We start from the raw sequence: 17,873 nt of genomic DNA on the forward strand, positions 1-17,873 counted from the left end.
ATCAGAGTGTGTTTCCGGTTTAGACCCCGCCCCAAAACACATTTGCGTAACCGGTGTCGCAAGTAGGCGGTACCTCTTTCTGAAAGACCCAAACAGTGGCATGAATGTCAACCCACCGGCGACCGTAAATGTGTTCCGGACCTTGAGAGGAGACCGCTTATATGTCAAAACGGTAATGATAAAGAACTCTTTACTGACTCTTGGTAGCTAGATTTCACCTTGCTCAATTTCTGCTAATGATGTTTTAACCCTCTAAAACCTATATATGTAACATGCTAGGACAGGAAGTGAGTGAAGCGCTAGCTCAGTGTTGTCATCTTTTCCTTATTTATTATCTAAGTACAATATTTTTTTCTCTATAACTTGTGGTTAGGTTTGAGTATCTTAAGCAAACTGGTTAATGAAATGTCTTCTTACGTCATACACTGTTTAGGTTGTTACAAGAGAAATTATTTTAAGATGAGGGAAATTCCTGTCATTTGGTTTTAAGATGTATTTCTATTGTTACTAATGGCTGTTTTTTTCTAGTTATGCACCATTAAACAAGCCAAAAACTCCTATGATTGACTGAACCCAACCATTTTTCCCCCCATGTAGGACAAATAAAAGGAAATATGAATCTGAATGAATGTAAATTGAATGAAAATGTTTGACTTCAAGATTGCTCGAAGTCAAAGATTTGCAAACGATATCTTTCTAGCCCCTCTTAACCACCAAACCAGCCTCAGATTATTGACTCTACTACCAAAGCAGAGACAACACTTAGGTAAGCTGTTTGGATCAGGAGGATTTCAGGATGAAGCAGGGGATTGCCATCTTGAGCAGATCACAGCAGGCAGCAAGACAACCTTTCACTTAGATAATAAATATTAAAACAGCCTGTTCATTGTATCTGACAAGGAATATCTAACATTATAAGGAAAAAAGGTCATGGCCAGTTTCTTCCTTTGATCCTTAGATTGTTCCAATCATTAAAACAGAAATAAGTAGCAAACAGGGTGATCCCTGAGTTGTGATGAAAGCAGAAATACAGCACCAACATGGAAGGCTTCGCTCTTAACCTTTTGATTTTCTCACGGAATGTTTCTTTTCCCCAGTTTACCATCATGGTCAGGTAACATTTGGGAGCAATGGGTTATTTCAGGCAGCTTCTCCTACTGCTCTGGAAGAACATCACATACCGCAGGAGAAACAAGGTGCTTACTTGTGTAGTTCAGAGTTAAGAGTAAAAGATGATTTCATTAAATAACTGTCATATGAGGCCCATCTTGGGCAAAATGTTTCATCAATTTTTAATGGCGCCCACATTCTCCACAGATCCAACTGATCATCGAGCTCCTCTGGCCGCTCTTCCTCTTTGTCATCCTCATCTGTGTTAGACAGTCACATCCACCTTACAAACAACAACAATGTGAGTAACATTGCGTAATGTTCAACCTTTCAGGCACATAGTACTTACAATGTCTGAAAGGTGTGTTTGTGCCAGGCAGTTTAAGAGGATCAACTCGCTGAGGGTCACTTTCATGCTGCACACACAATTGTTTTCCAAACCTGCTGTGTTCTTCTTAATAAAAGTCATGTATTATTATTACAAGACAGATCGTTCAGTTAATTTTATTCCATTTTACTTCACAGCATCTTTGCAATGAAACATGTCGTAATTAGAGGAGTTTGGGTCTTGCTTGGCTTATTGCAGTATTTCAGGTTATGAACAATGTTCCTATTGTTCACCATCTCAGTGTAATCTGGTGCTAATATGTTGGTGCATGTTCTTCTAGGTCACTTTCCAAACAAGGCCTTACCATCAGCTGGCACCTTGCCATGGATTCAGGGCATTATCTGCAACATCAACAACCCCTGCTTCCACAATAAGACTCAGGGGGAAATGGTCGGCCAAGTTGGCAACTTTGACAATTCCATGTAGGTAGAACTTAACTCTTGACACTAACGAACACTGGCAGCTTTAGGAAGGCGGAAGTTCAATTAAGAATTGTTGCTAGAATTAATATTTCTTTTAGTGAACGCTATTTTTCTTTTTCTCCAAGACTGTCTCGACTTTTCGTTGATGTCCAGACGGTTTTGTCCTACAGTGGAAACCAGAGCTTCTCTGGCTTTCAGGCACTGATGGAAAGCGTCCAACGGCTGGGAGAGAGACCTGATGCCTGGCCAAGTATGTTAGCGTCATTGAATCCCATCTAACACAGACCTGAAGAGATGTATTAACGCAGTGATACCAACAAACACTTTGAACTTGAACACCCCCAGGATGAAGCCTTTTTAAACACAATCATTTAGGGTTTTATGTCACGCAGTTTAGTGGTTACAGTATTAACCAATAGCTGAGTAAATAGATGTCCATAAACAGGTGCGGAGAGAATGGTTTCCTGTGGCTTTTTACTCCTGTTGGAAACAGAGGCTGGCCTGTTTGTCCTTGCAGAGCAGATTATGTTACACCTCTGCTGCAGACAATTGGATGAATAAAAGCAGTTGTTCCATGCAACCTTGTCCCACGCAGATGTCCTCACAGACACCATCTCAATCCTCACTGTTACTATAAAGGACATGAAAAGTTTGGGGGGAAAAATGTTTAATTTACTGATTATTTTTAGTTACGTACCATTTCAGGGGTGAATCTTAGCTTCCTTCATTGTTTTTTTAACTGTTGCATCCACAAAGGGGTTATTATAGCATGGAGTTTTTTATAACAGCAATTTTATGTTTTCTCTATAGATCTCCGAGTTGGAGAGTACCTAAAGGCCAACGAGACATTCTCCTCCTTCCTCCTGACAAACACCAGTTTATCACCTGAAACAGTGAACCAGCTGCTGAAGGCTCGTCTCAATTTGCAGGTGAGGCATGTTGACATTGTAACGTTTTTTCATTTATTCTGGGAACAACAGTCCAGAAGCATAAGATAAATAAATGCAGGAAAGGTTCACTGTTAGTAGATACATTTGAAATTAAATACATTTGAAAGCTACAAAATATGAACAATGTTACTTTAAAAGTACGCATAGTAAATGTACCACAAATTTGAGATAAAGTTCAGTTTTCTGCATTTATTATATAATTTTAATAACTTAACATTACCAAAATGAGCTGTTTTGTAATTGTGCCTTTCCAGATCGCTCTCACTGGAGGTCAGATGCAGCTAAAAGATTTGGTGTGTAATGCAAGCATGTTGAGACGGTTTCTGACAGTGGACGCTGGAGGAATCCCCATCGATGAGCTCCAGACTCGGCTGTGTAACCAATCAGCTGACGCTTTGCAGGAGGCTGAACGCCTTTTTCTCTCCCAGCTTGACTTTACCAAGTTCTTTACGGTAGGAGTCAGTGATATGACCCCTGGTTGTGTGTTTGCTGAGCTAAAGTATCATCAGTAAACATCTGTGTCTCCTCAGAGAGAGCGTCTAATGGCTAATGCCAGAGACCTCAGAGTCATCAGTCAGGCTGCAACCTCGGTCTCCCAGGAGCTCGCTACCGTGATCGATGATGTAAGAGCATTCGACTTTTCAGATTTCAGTGACACAAATGATTAAGACTGAGTTATATTAGAGGTTCTGGCTTTTATTTTTATTTTATTTAAAATAATGAGCCTCTGGCCTTCCCAATTTTCTGAGTACTACCAACTGATAAGTCTGGGGAAAATTCCCTTTTTTAGACCAACTTTACCCTACGGTATATGTCCATTAAGTACGGTCTCTCCCTCTGTATTCTTCATTCCATCTACAGTATGATTTTCTACATCATTTCACCACCTTTGCTGTTCCTTCTTTCTTCTTTCAGCTCTCCTCTCTCTCCAGCTTCGTGGACATGAGCACAGCTCTCCGTCACTTGTCTGCAGAGAATCGCTCGGCCCTGCCCAGGGAAGGCTTTCGTGCCTTTTCAAAGATTATGTGCGGCCACCCAGAGTTTGGCGGTGAGCGGATCCCATCGCTCAACTGGTACGAAGACAACGACATCAAGTCCTTCTTAGGAAAAAATGGCACTGAGGATACAGATCTGGAACGTGATAACAACACCAGTAAGGCACTTGGAAACACTTGGAAACTTAATGGCTGTGTACCACAGTTCATGTTTGCATTAAACTGCACCTCATTTTTGCTGATTTGTACAGGGTTTGGTTTTCATAGCATTTTGGTCTAACATGAGGCTTCTGTGGTCCCTCCTTTCCTCATATCCTCAGCTCCATTCTGTAAAAGTTTGATCCAGGGTCTGGAGTCCAACCCTCTCTCTCGCATCGTATGGCGAGGAATAAAACCGCTGTTTATTGGCAAGTTGTTGTATACACCAGATACGTCTGCAGTGCGAAGAGTGATGAAAGAGGTACAGTGAAGTCTTGGTAGTTAAGGCTTATAACGTAGCTGCTCTTGTCTTTAAAGGTAGTTTAATGCAAACTAAGCTTCGTGCAACCTGTTTGTGCTGAAGGTCAACAAGACATTTGAAGACTTGCAGATTCTTCAGGAGTTAAACGAAGCCTGGAAGGAGGTGGGGCCACGCATCAAGAATTACATGGAGAGTAGCGTGGAGATCCAGCTCCTACAGGTCAGACACAACAGTCTTCACCTCTACAAAAGAGACGAGGGTGATTTAATGTACTTTTACACACTGAGTCCAATTTTTTTTTCTCTGTCCTTTTTGTGTGTTAGAATTTGTTGAAGAGGCCGGAGGTGGCAGTTCTGGTCAACCTTCGTCTGGAGAACACATCCTGGACGGCCTCGCGGATCACCCGTTTCCTGTCTACACCCTCACCCAATGTTCCACGTAAACCCGGGGCCTCATCCACGTGGCTCGACATCTATAATGAACTCAACCAAACTATCACAACGCTCGCACAAGTCACCGAGGTCTGTTCTCACTTAATAATAATCTTATTGATGGAGTTAGAGTTTGCTCATGTTCTGCCCCAAACATATTAGATGAATTAAAATGTGTTCAAACATTTAGCTGTTGGAGTGGACTTCATTAGCAGCCGTATTGTTTCAATACTGACACACCATTTTTTAAAGGAAAATCAAATCTAATAATCAGATCTACTTGTAAAAAGAATCACTTCATTTTCTTTGCCATGTTTTTTATTATCTTTGTAATGTTCTTTCGCAGTGTTTCTCCCTGAACAAGCTGGAGGGATTTGAAACTGAGGGTCAGATGATTGACAGGGCTTTAGAGCTGCTGGAGGACAGGCAGTTTTGGGCAGGTGTGGTTTTCATGCTGCCCAACAGCTCCTCACCTGAGCTCCCACCACACGTTACATACAAGATACGAATGGATATTGATGACGTTACCCGAACCAATAAAATCAAAGACAGGTATAGAGGTCATATGAAGATGCTTTTTCTGAGCCAACCTGAACCGACTTATATGAATTCATAAATTAATTTGTATATTTTATCCCGTTTATGAAGATTTTGGGATCCTGGACCAGCAGCTGACCCATTTAACGACATGCGCTACATATGGGGAGGATTTGTGTACATCCAGGACCTGGTGGAGAGAGCTGTGAGCTGTGTGCTGTCTGGAGTTCAGCCAACAACTGGCATCTACATCCAGCAGATGCCCTATCCCTGCTATGTAGATGATGTGTATGTTTTCAGAAACTTAATAAGCGCGCAAGTGCCAAGAAGAGACCAGTACACGATTAATGAAATTGGTGTTTCAGGAGATAGTTGATTGGCATCTTGTTTGTAGCCTAGATTATTACTTTGAGACATCTCATTGTTAATCTCATTGCTTTCAATGACCTTTTTATTTTTCTTTGTTGCAGTTTTCTCCGTGTGCTGAACCGCTCTCTGCCACTCTTTATGACGCTCTCGTGGATCTACTCAGTGGCCATGATCATCAAAGGTGTGGTCTATGAGAAGGAGGCAAGGCTGAAGGAAACCATGAGGATTATGGGTCTGGGAACTGGAACATTGTGGCTAAGCTGGTTCATCAGCAGTATGGTCCCTTTCCTCATTTCTGCCGGGCTCCTAATTGCTCTACTTAAGGCAAGATTTAGCTCTCATTTTCATTCAAGAACGCTTAATGCATGCTTAGTTTTCCCAAACACCCGCTCATAATTCCCTGTTTTTACTTCCTCTTATTTCCAGTGGGGTGACATCCTACCATACAGTGACCCGAGTGTTGTGTTTTTCTTCTTGACGGCGTTTGCCACTGCCACCATCATGCAGTGCTTCCTCATTAGCACCTTCTTCTCCAAAGCTAACCTCGCTGCCGCATGTGGGGGGCTGATATACTTTAGCTTGTACTTGCCTTATGTGTTGTGTGTGGCCTGGAGAGATCGCCTAAACACAAAAATCAGAGTCTTTGCTGTAAGTAAAATAAACACGTATAGAAGTTTAGTCAAATTAATTTCCATGCCTGTTCCACAAGCACGGTGCTCCTGTTTCCACAGAGTTTTCTATCACCTGTGGCCTTTGGCTTTGGATGTGAGTATTTTTCTCAGTATGAAGAGCAAGGTGTGGGGATCCAGTGGAACAACGTCCACATCAGCCCTATGGAAGGAGACTCCTACAGCTTCACAGTCTCTATAGTGATGCTTTATGTGGACGCCTTCATTTACGCCATTGCTGCCTGGTACATCGAAGCAGTGTTTCCTGGTATGATGATATCTGTGTAATGATTTATATGGCAAAAAACTCAAATCAGAGGAAAAAGCTGACTAGAACTCAACTGTTAAATATTATTGTGAATGAGCAACCTTTTTATTGGGTATACCGCCTGTATCATTGCTCATTAAAACGTACCTGTGCAGCTTGATTTCTCCCACTGCTGCTCCACTTGTGGAGACTGTCAGCAGACATATAAGCCAGTCATTTTGTCAGAGATTTGTATATGAGGTATGCTAATTTTTGCTCTGCAGTTGCCAAGACAAATGAGTTAACTGGGTTTATTTAAGGCTTTTTATTTATTTTTATTTATATATAATAACTTTACTGTGAATCATGTGAAGTCTTATTTGGACTTACAACATGTAACCATATTTGTTTCCCCAGGGGAATATGGGATTCCCAGGCCGTGGTACTTCATCTTCCAGATAAACTACTGGGGTGGAGTTCCTCTTGAGGCAGGCATGCCCATCCCTGAGGCCCCTACACAACAAAATGGCGGTAAAGGATTCCAGAACCCTCTTTGTATCAACTGCTATGTATAGATGTTACCATCATTTTTCAGGTTCACAGTAAATCTTCTATTATAGTGCTGAATCCCGTCAAGAGTGGTTAAAATCATGGATTCTGACAGTTCCATTGAGTTTTGTCTATGTCAGGACCTCCTGAAAAGTACAGAATTCATTGTTTTTCTTTAGATCACATTGAACCAGAACCCACTAACTTGATACTGGGTGTGAGCATCAGAAACCTGGTGAAAATCTACAAGAAGGGCGCGAAACTGGCCGTCAATCACCTCAACCTCAAGTTCTACGAAGGGCAGATAACCTCGTTCCTGGGACATAACGGTGCTGGGAAAACCACCACCATGTAAGGAGCATGCGTTAATTAAGGATTGATAATTATAGGTTCTAAATAATTGAGGAATAAGTGGAATTTAAAGTTTGTGGTAACATTTGCATAAATGATGTCAAACTACTAATGTAGTCAATGATTATTCTACTCTGATGTTTATCAGATCGATTCTGACTGGACTCTTCCCGCCCACCTCGGGCACTGTTTATATCAAGGGTATGGACATCCGCTACGACATGGACACCATTCGCAGGACACTGGGCGTGTGTCCGCAGCATAATGTTCTGTTTGACATGTGAGGCTTATTTTATGGTGTTTCTCAATGATTTGGATGTACTAGATTAATATTCTAATGCCATTTAACTTAAAATGCATCCTTTCTATCGCTCTGTCTGTCTCTTTCTTAGATTAACAGTAGAGGAGCATGTGTGGTTTTATGGTTGTCTAAAAGGATTATCTGAAGCCGAAGTCAAATCTGAGTTGGATACTTTACTCGACAACGTTGGCCTGCTACATAAACGCCATGAACAGACCAAAAACCTCTCTGGTAGAGTTCACCTTTTTTATAAAAATGCTGTCTCGTTGAGCACCTGAGAGAACAATTTACATTTTTTTCTGTCTCTGTCAGGTGGCATGCAGAGGAAGCTGTCTGTGGCAATAGCATTTGTCGGAGGTTCTAAGGTGGTTGTTCTGGATGAACCTACCGCCGGGGTCGACCCTTACTCGCGTAGAGGGATTTGGGATCTGCTGCTGAAATACCGCAAAGGTACCCATCAAATCAACTCGACAAGGTCACACATTGACATGGACACACAAACCCTAGCTTTGCTGTTAATGAAATTTAGTCCAAACCTTGGCTCTTGATATTTTATACAAAGTTTGTCGTATTTTAATCCATTTATGTGAAGGGGTAAATGACTTCTTCATGCTGTCTCCTCCATTAGACCGGACAATTATCCTCTCCACCCACTACATGGATGAGGCGGAGCTGCTTGGTGACCGCATCGCCATCATCTCTCAGGGAAGGCTTTGTTGTTGTGGCTCACCTCTTTATCTGAAGTCCCACCTTGGTTCTGGATACTACCTCACAGTAGTGAAACGGGAGGGATTAAATCACAGTACTCCCAGCAGCACCAGTATCAGCACCAGCATCAGCACCAACAAGCTGCCTCCCCTCAAGGTCAATAAAAGGGGTCATATTTGGGGTCAATTTCTAGATATCCTCATCTTGTGGTCTCCCTTATAATCTATTCTTATTCTTATTGTCACAGGACAGTGAGTCCTCCATGAGCGAAGACACTGGGCTGGGAAGTGAAGAGAGCAGCTCCTGTTAGTGGTCAACTGTACAGTGATTAAATCAGGCGATAGATCTTCAAACTATATGAGTTCCTCCTCACTCTTCTTCTTATTTTCTTCACTGCAGACCTCGTAGCATTGCTCTCATTAGCACAGCATCACATTCCGGGTGCGAGGTTGGTGGAAGAGTCCAGGCGTGAGGTGGTGATTAACCTGCCGCAGATGGCTGCTAAAGACAGCAGTCTGGGTGTCTTTCTGTCTGAACTCGATCAGAGGTTGACTGAGCTGGGGATCAGCAGCTACGGCCTGTCAGACAGCACGCTAGAGGAGGTGAGATGCACAATCACAGATTAGTCAGAAGACTGTGCTCTTACTCTGTACATGGGCAAGTTTTCTCCAAATTATGAGCCTCACCTGAAACTCCAACTGGTGCCTCTGCAGGAAAAGTCAGAAAACGAGCTACAATACATTAATTAGTGATTGTGTGTAGCTTTGATCTGTGCTGACATGGACAAGCGTTGGCGTGGAAAGATGAGCAGCATCACCCAAGAAACTGTTTGCACCATTTCTTAAGCCTGCTAGACTTTCAAATGCTTGTGCACAAGTCAGGAGCTTCACTTGGACAAAAACAGGACAACAAGTGCTTAACCGGGTCATGTCCGGAGTCCTGGATATGTGAAGTGTCCATCGCTTCAGATTAGCCCTTCCTTCGTAAATGCAGATCACTTTGATTTGTTGTTAAACCTGTTTGACCTCTGTGTAAATCTACTGGATACTTTTGGACTGCAACCACCTGTGCACAGCTTTAACTGAGTCTTAAGTCGATTTCTGTTAAAATCTTTTCACAAACATGGTAGTTTAGTGTCATGTTGCACTCAATTAGCCGGGACCCACTAATATGACATCATCGGCTTTGTGGTAATTTACAGATATTTTTGCGAGTAGCAGAAGAAACTGGGGTGGATGCAGAATCAGAACAGCCTGCTGCTTCTCCCAATGGGCAGGAGCCATCTGCTGGACAGAGAACATCAGGGCAAGATGAGGAAGAACCAGACACTGGTATGGAAACACATGCAGATTAGTGTACACGTTGTCTATACTGTCGGTTTTTAATGTCCGACTGTGACTTTTTCTTTCCCAAATGCTGCCAGTAAAGAAAAAGAGATGTAAAAAAGGTATTTTTTCTAGACCATTTATCAGTGAAACCCAACCTATAGTTTTAAAACACATGTTCTTATTTGTTACCCCCAAAGAGGATAAACTTTCTGCTTGAAAGTTTGTGTGTTGATCATATGAAGTCTGCAAATTCTCCAGTTCCCCACACTATCTAAAACCATGCGTCAGGTTGATTGGAGACTCTAAATCTTCCCCTGGGAGTTTTTCTGATTGGTGGTAATCTGACCAGGAGGCCTGCTGGGATAGACCTCAATAGATCCCAATGAGCCTTACTGGGAATTCTGACTTGCAGAACCTGAGGAAACAGATCCTCTGAGTGGAGATGGTTACGTTGGAGTTCCCACAGTGGGCTGGTGGCTGACGTGGCAGCAGCTGAGGGCTCTCTTTGTCAAACGCTGGCTTTATGCGCGCAGGAGCCGGAGGGGCTTCTTTGCTCAGGTAAATACAACCTGAGGTCCATCCATCATTACTGGATTGAGTGATCCCTCTGAAGAAGTTGTCCAGCTGATGGTTGGGTTGTGCCTCAGATTGTCCTTCCTGCTGTGTTCGTGCTGATCGCACTGCTCTTCAGCCTCATCGTACCTCCATTCGGGAAGTATCCTGCACTGCAGTTGCAGCCTTGGATGTATGGTGAACAGTACACCTTCTTCAGGTAACTGCTTGGACAGATGTCTTTATATGAGAAGGACTTTTCTATTATAGACCTGCAGCTGTGGCTCAATCATGCTTCTGTTTTGAGTAAATTTCAATATATGCAAACAATTTCTACTAACCAAAGGTTTCATTCTGGGACACACGTCTGCATTGTCCAATAATGTTTTAGTTTACATTTTGACCCCCCCCCCCCCTTCCTTCAGTAAATGTAAAATTATTCTCTGTTTTATTGCAATGTTTACATTTTACAGCAACGATGCACCTGGAAGCCCAGTGGTGGAGAACCTGCTCGAGGCTCTACTAGATCAGCCAGGTTTTGGCACAAAATGCATGGAGGAAGAAGACAATTCGTAAGTCATTTTCTAATTTTTGCCGTTATGTGTTACCGTGACAGAAGAAAACACATTTATAAGATATTGTTTTTAAAGTATTTTAACATATGCCAAATAACGCTGCTTGATGACAGGACTTCTCAGTGCGAAGTTAAGCAGGGTGGCCTGTTCATGAGGCCACAGGTCTCTTATTCCATGTGGAAAATGTTCAACAAAGGCAACTGGAGCAAAGAGAAAACCTCACCAGAGTGCCAGTGCAGCACAGAGGATGTCCGTCGCATGCTCCCAGACTGCCCACCGGGGGCCGGAGGACTGCCTCCTCCTCAGGTAACTATGTGATAAATCCAGGATGAAAATCAGACACAATTAAATGGATATTTTTGTAAATATTAAGCAATCCATTAAAAGTTGACCTCTTTAATTGTGTTTCTTCAGATGAAGAGACAAACTGGCGACATCCTCCAAAATTTGACAGGTTATAACATCTCAGATTATCTGGTGAAAACCTACCCTCAGATCCTCAAGAAAAGGTATTACATTACTGCACAATAACCTGTATTACTTATGATCGTTAGGGTGGATGTTTTATTTTGTTGTAGATTAAAATAACTGTCTATTGTCCACATTACTTTGTCACAAAACATAAAAAAAATTGTTTTTTCTCTTATTCATTTGATGACTTTCCAACTTGCAGATGTGTTACCTATTTCAAATATAAAAAGAACACAGAAATATATAAAATATAAACAGAGATAGGTCACCTATTCCATCAGTGATATGCCACAGTCATATTATGCTCTAGTTCTCCCTAAAACCAGTCAAACTTTAACGACTCATGATTATCTAAAGATGAAAACATCGGTAAATGTAAGTCTCTGTTTTTCTCTTTTTTTATGTCATAACCAGCCTTAAAATGAAGAAGTGGGTTAATGAATTCAGGTAGGATACTGGTATAAATATAAGAACTAAAAGAATATATGAAGGTGTTTTTTGTTTTTACTGCTAACGCTTCATCTTTTTAGATATGGAGGCTTCTCTCTGGGAGGCAGCGCCACTCAGGTTTTCCCTCAGGTCCACCATGTCCAAGACTCAGTTACAGCAGTCAGAGCTCGTTATCGAGTTCCGCAGGTACACACAAGATACAATACAGTCATCTAAAATCATCGTTTCATTAAATAATCTTAGTTTCTTTCTCTTATTCTTTAACATATCACAGAACAGTTCATTGGATGCTCTGCTGAAGAGACTTCCTAGTTTTTTAGAAAGACTGAACAGTCAGAACAACGTCAAGGTATGTGTATTTATGTTTCAGGAACCTATAATTTCCACTTAATTGTAGGGTGATTTTTGTGGGATCCATTTTAGCTGCTGTAATCAGCTTTCCTCTGTGTTTGTGCTCAGGTGTGGTACAATAACAAAGGATGGCACGCTGCGGTGTCTTTTGTCAACGTGATGAACAATGGCCTTCTGAGAGCGAGTCTGCCACCGGGTCCAGAGAGGAGAAAACACGGGATCACTGCCTACAATCACCCACTGAACCTGACCAAGGAACAGCTCACTGAAATAGCCATGTGAGTTCACATCTGTGCTGATTCTAGGCTATACCTACATTTGTCTCAGGGGGGAGATTTGGCTCAATTATGATGTTTCTATGTGTCTCTTAAAAGCTGTACATCAATAAAAAGTGTTTTTTAGGTTCCATGTATATTAAACAGACCTGCTTCTTTTTTCAGGATGACCACATCAGTTGATGTTCTGGTGTCCATCTGTGTAATCTTCGCCATGTCCTTTGTGCCAGCCAGTTTTGTCCTTTTTCTGATTGAGGAGCGAGTTAGCAAAGCAAAACATCTTCAGTTTGTCAGCGGTGTCAAACCGGTCCTCTATTGGCTGGCCAACTTTGCCTGGGATATGGTGAGTGTGACCCTCAGGATGTCGTGAGAATCGTTTTAAGCATGCCACTGTTTCCATCACAGACCATGTCATCGCTGTTGTCATCTTTCTCAGCTGAACTACACTGTCCCTGCCACTATGGTGGTGCTAATCTTCATCAGCTTCCAGCAGCAGTCGTATGTTTCAGAGACCAACTTGCCCGCTCTTGTCCTGCTGCTGCTGTTCTATGGGTAAAGTTCAGTACACGGTTACTGACACATAAGAAAAGTTTTGATATTTGTTCTTTTGTATTTTATTCTGCCTGAAGTGCTAAGCGCATCTGTGCCAAAAGCACGGCCTCTGTTTTAAGAGACTTTACCTGATCACCCTTTTTAGGTGGTCAATCACTCCTCTGATGTATCCGGCCTCCTTCGTATTCACCGTCCCCAGCACAGCCTACGTAGTTCTGACTTCCATCAACCTCTTCATCGGGATCAACGGCAGCATCGCCACCTTTGTTCTGGAACTGTTTGTGGATGAAGTAATAATTGAGAGCTGGTTATATGATAATCATAGTCAATAATGTGAAACCTTAACGAGCTTTAACTTAAAGAATTTAAATAGTCACTACTCAAGCCAAAACAAAGCAATAAGTAGTTTCTTTCTATTTTCTTTCTTCTCTTTCCAGCATCTGAACGAGGTAAACAGGATCTTGAAGAAAGTGTTTCTCATCTTCCCTCATTTCTGCCTGGGTCGGGGACTCATTGACATGGCTAAAAACCAGGCCATGGCAGACGCCTTCCAGAGACTCGGTATGTTTACCAATTAAAACGCAACTTTTAACTTCTTCGCTGCTGATTTTGATTGTATGAAAGAATTGTTAAAGGTTGTTAAACAACAGATCATGATCACGGTTCTAAAAGACATGGATACTCATTTCGTGTATCGTGTATGCGGTTCTTCTCCGCAGGCACAAAACCAACTCTTGACCCTCTTCAGTGGGACTTCGTGGGGAAGAACTTGTTTGCAATGGCAGCCGAAGGTGTTATATTTTTCATCTTCACCATACTCCTGCAGTACAAGTTCTTCATTCGGTTCAGGTCTGTTTAAATCTGTTCTCTCAGTACCTTTAACTGTATCTTTAAACTAACCCCACGATTTGTTCCCATGTATCAGAGGATGGGAGGTAGTGTGGTGCAGACATTATCACCTGCTCTAACATGAAGATTCTATAACTTTGTGCAGGCCGTGGTGGGTCCAGACTTTGTTGCCTCCACTTGGCCCGGAAGATGAAGATGTCACCAGGGAGAGACAGAGAGTTTTGAATGGCAATGCCCAGTCAGACATCCTCAGCATGATCAATCTGAGCAAGGTATAGCATATGAGTTGCCTGTACATTTATTATTTATATGAGACACAGACTATAGAGAACATCTACAATATTTGTTCCTCTGGTCGTGCTCCAGTATCTCTTTACTTTGTTAATCACGGAACACAATTTTTTGTTTATAGGTGTATAAAATGGGCAAGAAGCCAGCCGTGGATCGCCTTTGTCTTGGGATTCCTTGTGGGGAGGTAAGGGCGACGCCTACTTTATGTGTTTGCTATTACTTTGTAGTAATGCACCTCACTTTGCAGGTAATTTTGATATTGTGATATCTGTTCTTTAGTGTTTTGGCCTGCTGGGGGTTAATGGAGCAGGGAAGACCTCCACTTTTCGGATGTTAACTGGAGATACAAATGTCACCTATGGAGAGGCGTTCCTTAATCACCACAGGTAAAAACTACGCAACAACATTTAATTCCATGTGTGTATTTTATTGTTTTCTGGTTTTGCATCTGTACACCATTCTTGATATGAAATGATATAGAAAAAATGAAGAGTAAACTGTCAGCTGTTTCTCTGGTCCTCAGCGTTTTGACAGAAATGGAACGCGTCCACCAGCTGATGGGTTACTGTCCACAGTTTGACGCCATCAGTGACCTGCTGACAGGCCGAGAACATCTGGAGCTGTACGCTCGCCTTCGTGGTGTGCCGGAGGAGTCTGTCACCAAGGTAACATCATTCACTCTGCTGTTTCCATGCTTTTCTGTTATAATGCGTTGTGTTTATACAGTTAGACAACCCTTATTGGCCTTAAATTAGAGGTATATGTGTCTGTGTATAAACTTCTGTGCTGTAGGTGGCAGAGTGGGGTGTGAAAAAGCTGGGACTGACTCAGTACGCTGACCGGGAGGCTGGAGGCTACAGTGGAGGCAATAAAAGGAAGCTCTCCACAGCCATCTCTCTTATCGGGGCTCCGCCTGTTATATTCTTGGTGAGAATCACAGTTGCCCGGTGCAACAGAGGGCATGAATGTTTCGACCAACATCTGGGGAAAACAATTTTGACATTGAAATGGATTTCCTAGTCCTGTTTGATGAGATGTTTTAGTGTGCTTATATTTGACATATAACCATCATGTTGCAGGATGAGCCGACCACTGGTATGGACCCTAAAGCCAAAAGGTTTTTGTGGAACTGCATCCTCAGTGTCACCAAAGAGGGGAGAGCTGTAGTTCTGACCTCCCACAGGTAGGGGGCGTGCACTTTTTCAATATGGTTAGAAATACTATTTAAAACAGCATGTCACTTGCATGATTATGGTCCTAAACTTTGCTTTTTTCAGTATGGAAGAATGTGAGGCTCTCTGCACCAGAATGGCCATTATGGTCAACGGCAGATTCCGCTGCCTTGGATCAGTGCAACACTTGAAGAACAGGTAATCACACCTCGGTTTTAAATAGTCTGTCTAAATTATAACATAAGTCATTCTCCAGACACTTCAGCTGTATCTAAATCAGCTCAAATGGGAATTCATGTGGCATAAAAATTTGATTTCCATGCCACATTGAACAAGACTCTGTGACAGATCAGCTGTGTGACAGTAAATTCTGAATTTCACAGTAAAATGGGAGTTACTAGATGTTTATTCCAGTCATGAGATGAGCCGTGACGTTTGTAACTTGACTGGTCACCATTATTCAAATGCGTGTGCTGTTTATTTTTTCATCTAAACTCCATCTTCCAGGTTCGGCGACGGCTACACCATCATCCTCCGCCTCGGGGACAGTAAATCCAGCCCCGAACCCTGTCCTGTCAGCGCCTACATGAAGAGTTCTTTTCCCAGCATCGAACTGAAGGAGCGGCACGAAAACATTCTGCAGTACCAGCTGCCCTCTCACGCCTGCTGTCTGGCTCGTGTCTTTGACTTGCTGTCCAACAACTTTGAGGAGCTGGGCGTGGTCGACTTCTCTGTTTCCCAGACCACCCTGGATCAGGTGAGGATGACGGTGATGGATGAAGGTAATACATCTGTGTATAAAGGCCTTCTGGACAGTAAGTGCTGCCCACGTAATTAACAGGTGTTATTACCAAGAATTCAGCGGGAGTCTCTTGTCATGGTTCAAGTGGAAAACTAGTTGTCAACATTTAACAAAATAATCGTATCTGGTTCATTTTTATAGGTGTTTGTCAATTTTGCAAAGGAGCAGACAGATGAAGACCAACTGACAGATGTGGTCATCATCAACACAACCTCACAGGTCAACACAACTCCAAAGGCAACCACAGCCAATACCCCAACCATCCAGCCACAGCCCGACCCAGCCACACCCCCACGGCAGACCAAGACTCCACAGGAGCCTGTGAAACCTCCTGACAGCAAAGACGGTAAATCAAAGAAGCCCAAATCCGGCAAGGTCAAATCAAAGAGAGGAAAACCCAGTGGAGATAAAGGCAGCAGCACAGCTTTGAACACACTACCTCAGGCAGAGAAGGTGGAGCAGAGGGGCAGCAGCAGTGCAAACAGCAGTAACGTTGAACGTCAGGGGGAAGGTAGTGCAAACAAAAGCAGGATGGAGGACACCTGCAAACATCCCTCTGCTCTCTTTATTGTCAACAGTGAGACACAAGACAGCTCGCTGTGAGGTGAACTGGTGCCGGACGCACTGATAGGACCAAAAACTGTTTAAAATCCTGTATTTTGCTGCCCCTGTTGGCACCAAAGTCAACAAGATGCACTTTCAACGTCGTGTTTTTAAAACAAGGCCATTAAAGGTGAGATAACAAAGGTGACTGCTTCCTTTGGTGCCTTGATCCCTTGTTAACATTCTATGTAGCACCACAATAGGCTCTGTTTACTCTATTTGTATCCCCAAAGTCCAAAGATACTGTACTTTGTTTTATTTATCTTTAAAAAAAAAATCAAGGATGGGTATTCCTCAGGGCCCCGTCTGGACCTTTCACACGACTGAGTGCTCACCAAATGTATTGATGTTATTAAGAAAAGCAACCTTTTATTATGGGGTCTCTAAAGAAAGGTTTCTTCTAAATACTTTATCAAAATCCTCTTATTTCCAAGAGGTATTTTATCTTCTCTATGCCACTTATTTGAGCTTTTTCTTTATGTTTGTCTTTTGTATTGTCATTTAGTTGTTGTTGTTTTTTTTACTGGGAAACATGAAATATGTCTTGAAGTACTTCAGCTTATTAAACCTATTTTTGAGTGGGAGTGGGGGGGGTTATGCAGTTTATCTGTAGAGTCAAATAGTCAGTAACTCACCCCAACACTGCAAATGTTACAGATCAAAGAAGAACCTGTACTGAGCAGCACTGTGATGTCAGATGCTGCGGCTGCTTGGCCTTTGGTCAATTTTTATATTTGTTTCATTTAAATACCACTAGAACATCTGTGTTTATTTTAGATGGTCTGCAGTGTTACATTAAGACTTCAGTTATTAATCTGTTGGGTTTCTGTGTGGAAAAAAATTGCTTTAATGAATGTATTATGATAAATATATTCAAATGCTATGGCTGAATATGTGCTGTATGTATCAGTCCATCTTCTGTAGTATTTACATTATACACTGAAGAAATATAATGTGTAATAAACCTCTTGAATGTTTGTTTGGATGGGAAATGTTGATATTTGTTTATTTTAAGCAACTTTTGTGATTAATGTCGCAGCAGAACAATCCAAGCTGTAGAAAAAGAGGTTTGTTGGTGTGTATAGTATAAATTAGTTGTTATGGTAAACAGCACAC

General features: G+C 42.2%; 1 protein-coding gene across 3 annotated transcripts; it reads left to right on the forward strand.

Moving 5' to 3' along the window:
• The first annotated feature begins 31 nt into the window (after positions 1–31).
• abca7 (ATP-binding cassette, sub-family A (ABC1), member 7) lies at positions 32–17,742 on the forward strand. Of its 3 annotated transcripts, XM_029828618.1 has the most exons (51): positions 32–172; positions 723–766; positions 1,098–1,196; positions 1,318–1,411; positions 1,779–1,920; positions 2,046–2,170; positions 2,731–2,849; positions 3,125–3,322; positions 3,401–3,493; positions 3,786–4,023; positions 4,186–4,325; positions 4,428–4,544; positions 4,649–4,846; positions 5,103–5,308; positions 5,405–5,581; positions 5,764–5,986; positions 6,089–6,310; positions 6,394–6,598; positions 6,995–7,108; positions 7,306–7,477; positions 7,626–7,757; positions 7,870–8,009; positions 8,091–8,228; positions 8,407–8,642; positions 8,734–8,791; positions 8,886–9,088; positions 9,688–9,817; positions 9,910–9,933; positions 10,227–10,372; positions 10,462–10,586; positions 10,840–10,938; positions 11,055–11,247; positions 11,356–11,450; positions 11,827–11,859; positions 11,943–12,048; positions 12,137–12,211; positions 12,322–12,491; positions 12,654–12,831; positions 12,925–13,040; positions 13,186–13,330; positions 13,478–13,601; positions 13,760–13,889; positions 14,035–14,161; positions 14,302–14,364; positions 14,460–14,566; positions 14,704–14,845; positions 14,973–15,107; positions 15,260–15,363; positions 15,458–15,550; positions 15,860–16,109; positions 16,296–17,742. In XM_029828618.1, the coding sequence occupies exons 3-51, from the start codon at positions 1,131–1,133 to the stop codon at positions 16,755–16,757; spliced, it is 7,128 nt and encodes a 2,375-aa protein (XP_029684478.1). In that variant the 5' UTR covers positions 32–172; positions 723–766; positions 1,098–1,130; the 3' UTR covers positions 16,758–17,742. The 3 variants fall into 3 exon arrangements, with proteins under 3 accessions (XP_029684478.1, XP_029684477.1, XP_011613307.2); XM_029828617.1 differs by lacking the exon at positions 723–766; XM_011615005.2 differs by lacking the exons at positions 723–766; positions 9,910–9,933.
• Positions 17,743–17,873: the final 131 nt, after the last annotated feature.

This window comes from Takifugu rubripes, chromosome 20 (genome assembly GCF_901000725.2).
Source record: "Takifugu rubripes chromosome 20, fTakRub1.2, whole genome shotgun sequence".
Taxonomy (NCBI): domain Eukaryota; kingdom Metazoa; phylum Chordata; class Actinopteri; order Tetraodontiformes; family Tetraodontidae; genus Takifugu; species Takifugu rubripes.

What these genes read in the sequence shown, in the direction of transcription:
- abca7 (XM_029828618.1), top strand. Translation starts at nt 1,131, where the DNA reads ATGGGTTATTTCAGGCAGCTTCTCCTACTGCTCTGGAAGAACATCACA. An exon ending in CTGCTGCTGCTGTTCTATGG is followed by an intron (nt 13,041 to 13,185) that starts GTAAAGTTCAGT and finishes CACCCTTTTTAG; the next exon opens with GTGGTCAATCACTCCTCTGA. An exon ending in AGACGCCTTCCAGAGACTCG is followed by an intron (nt 13,602 to 13,759) that starts GTATGTTTACCA and finishes TCTTCTCCGCAG; the next exon opens with GCACAAAACCAACTCTTGAC.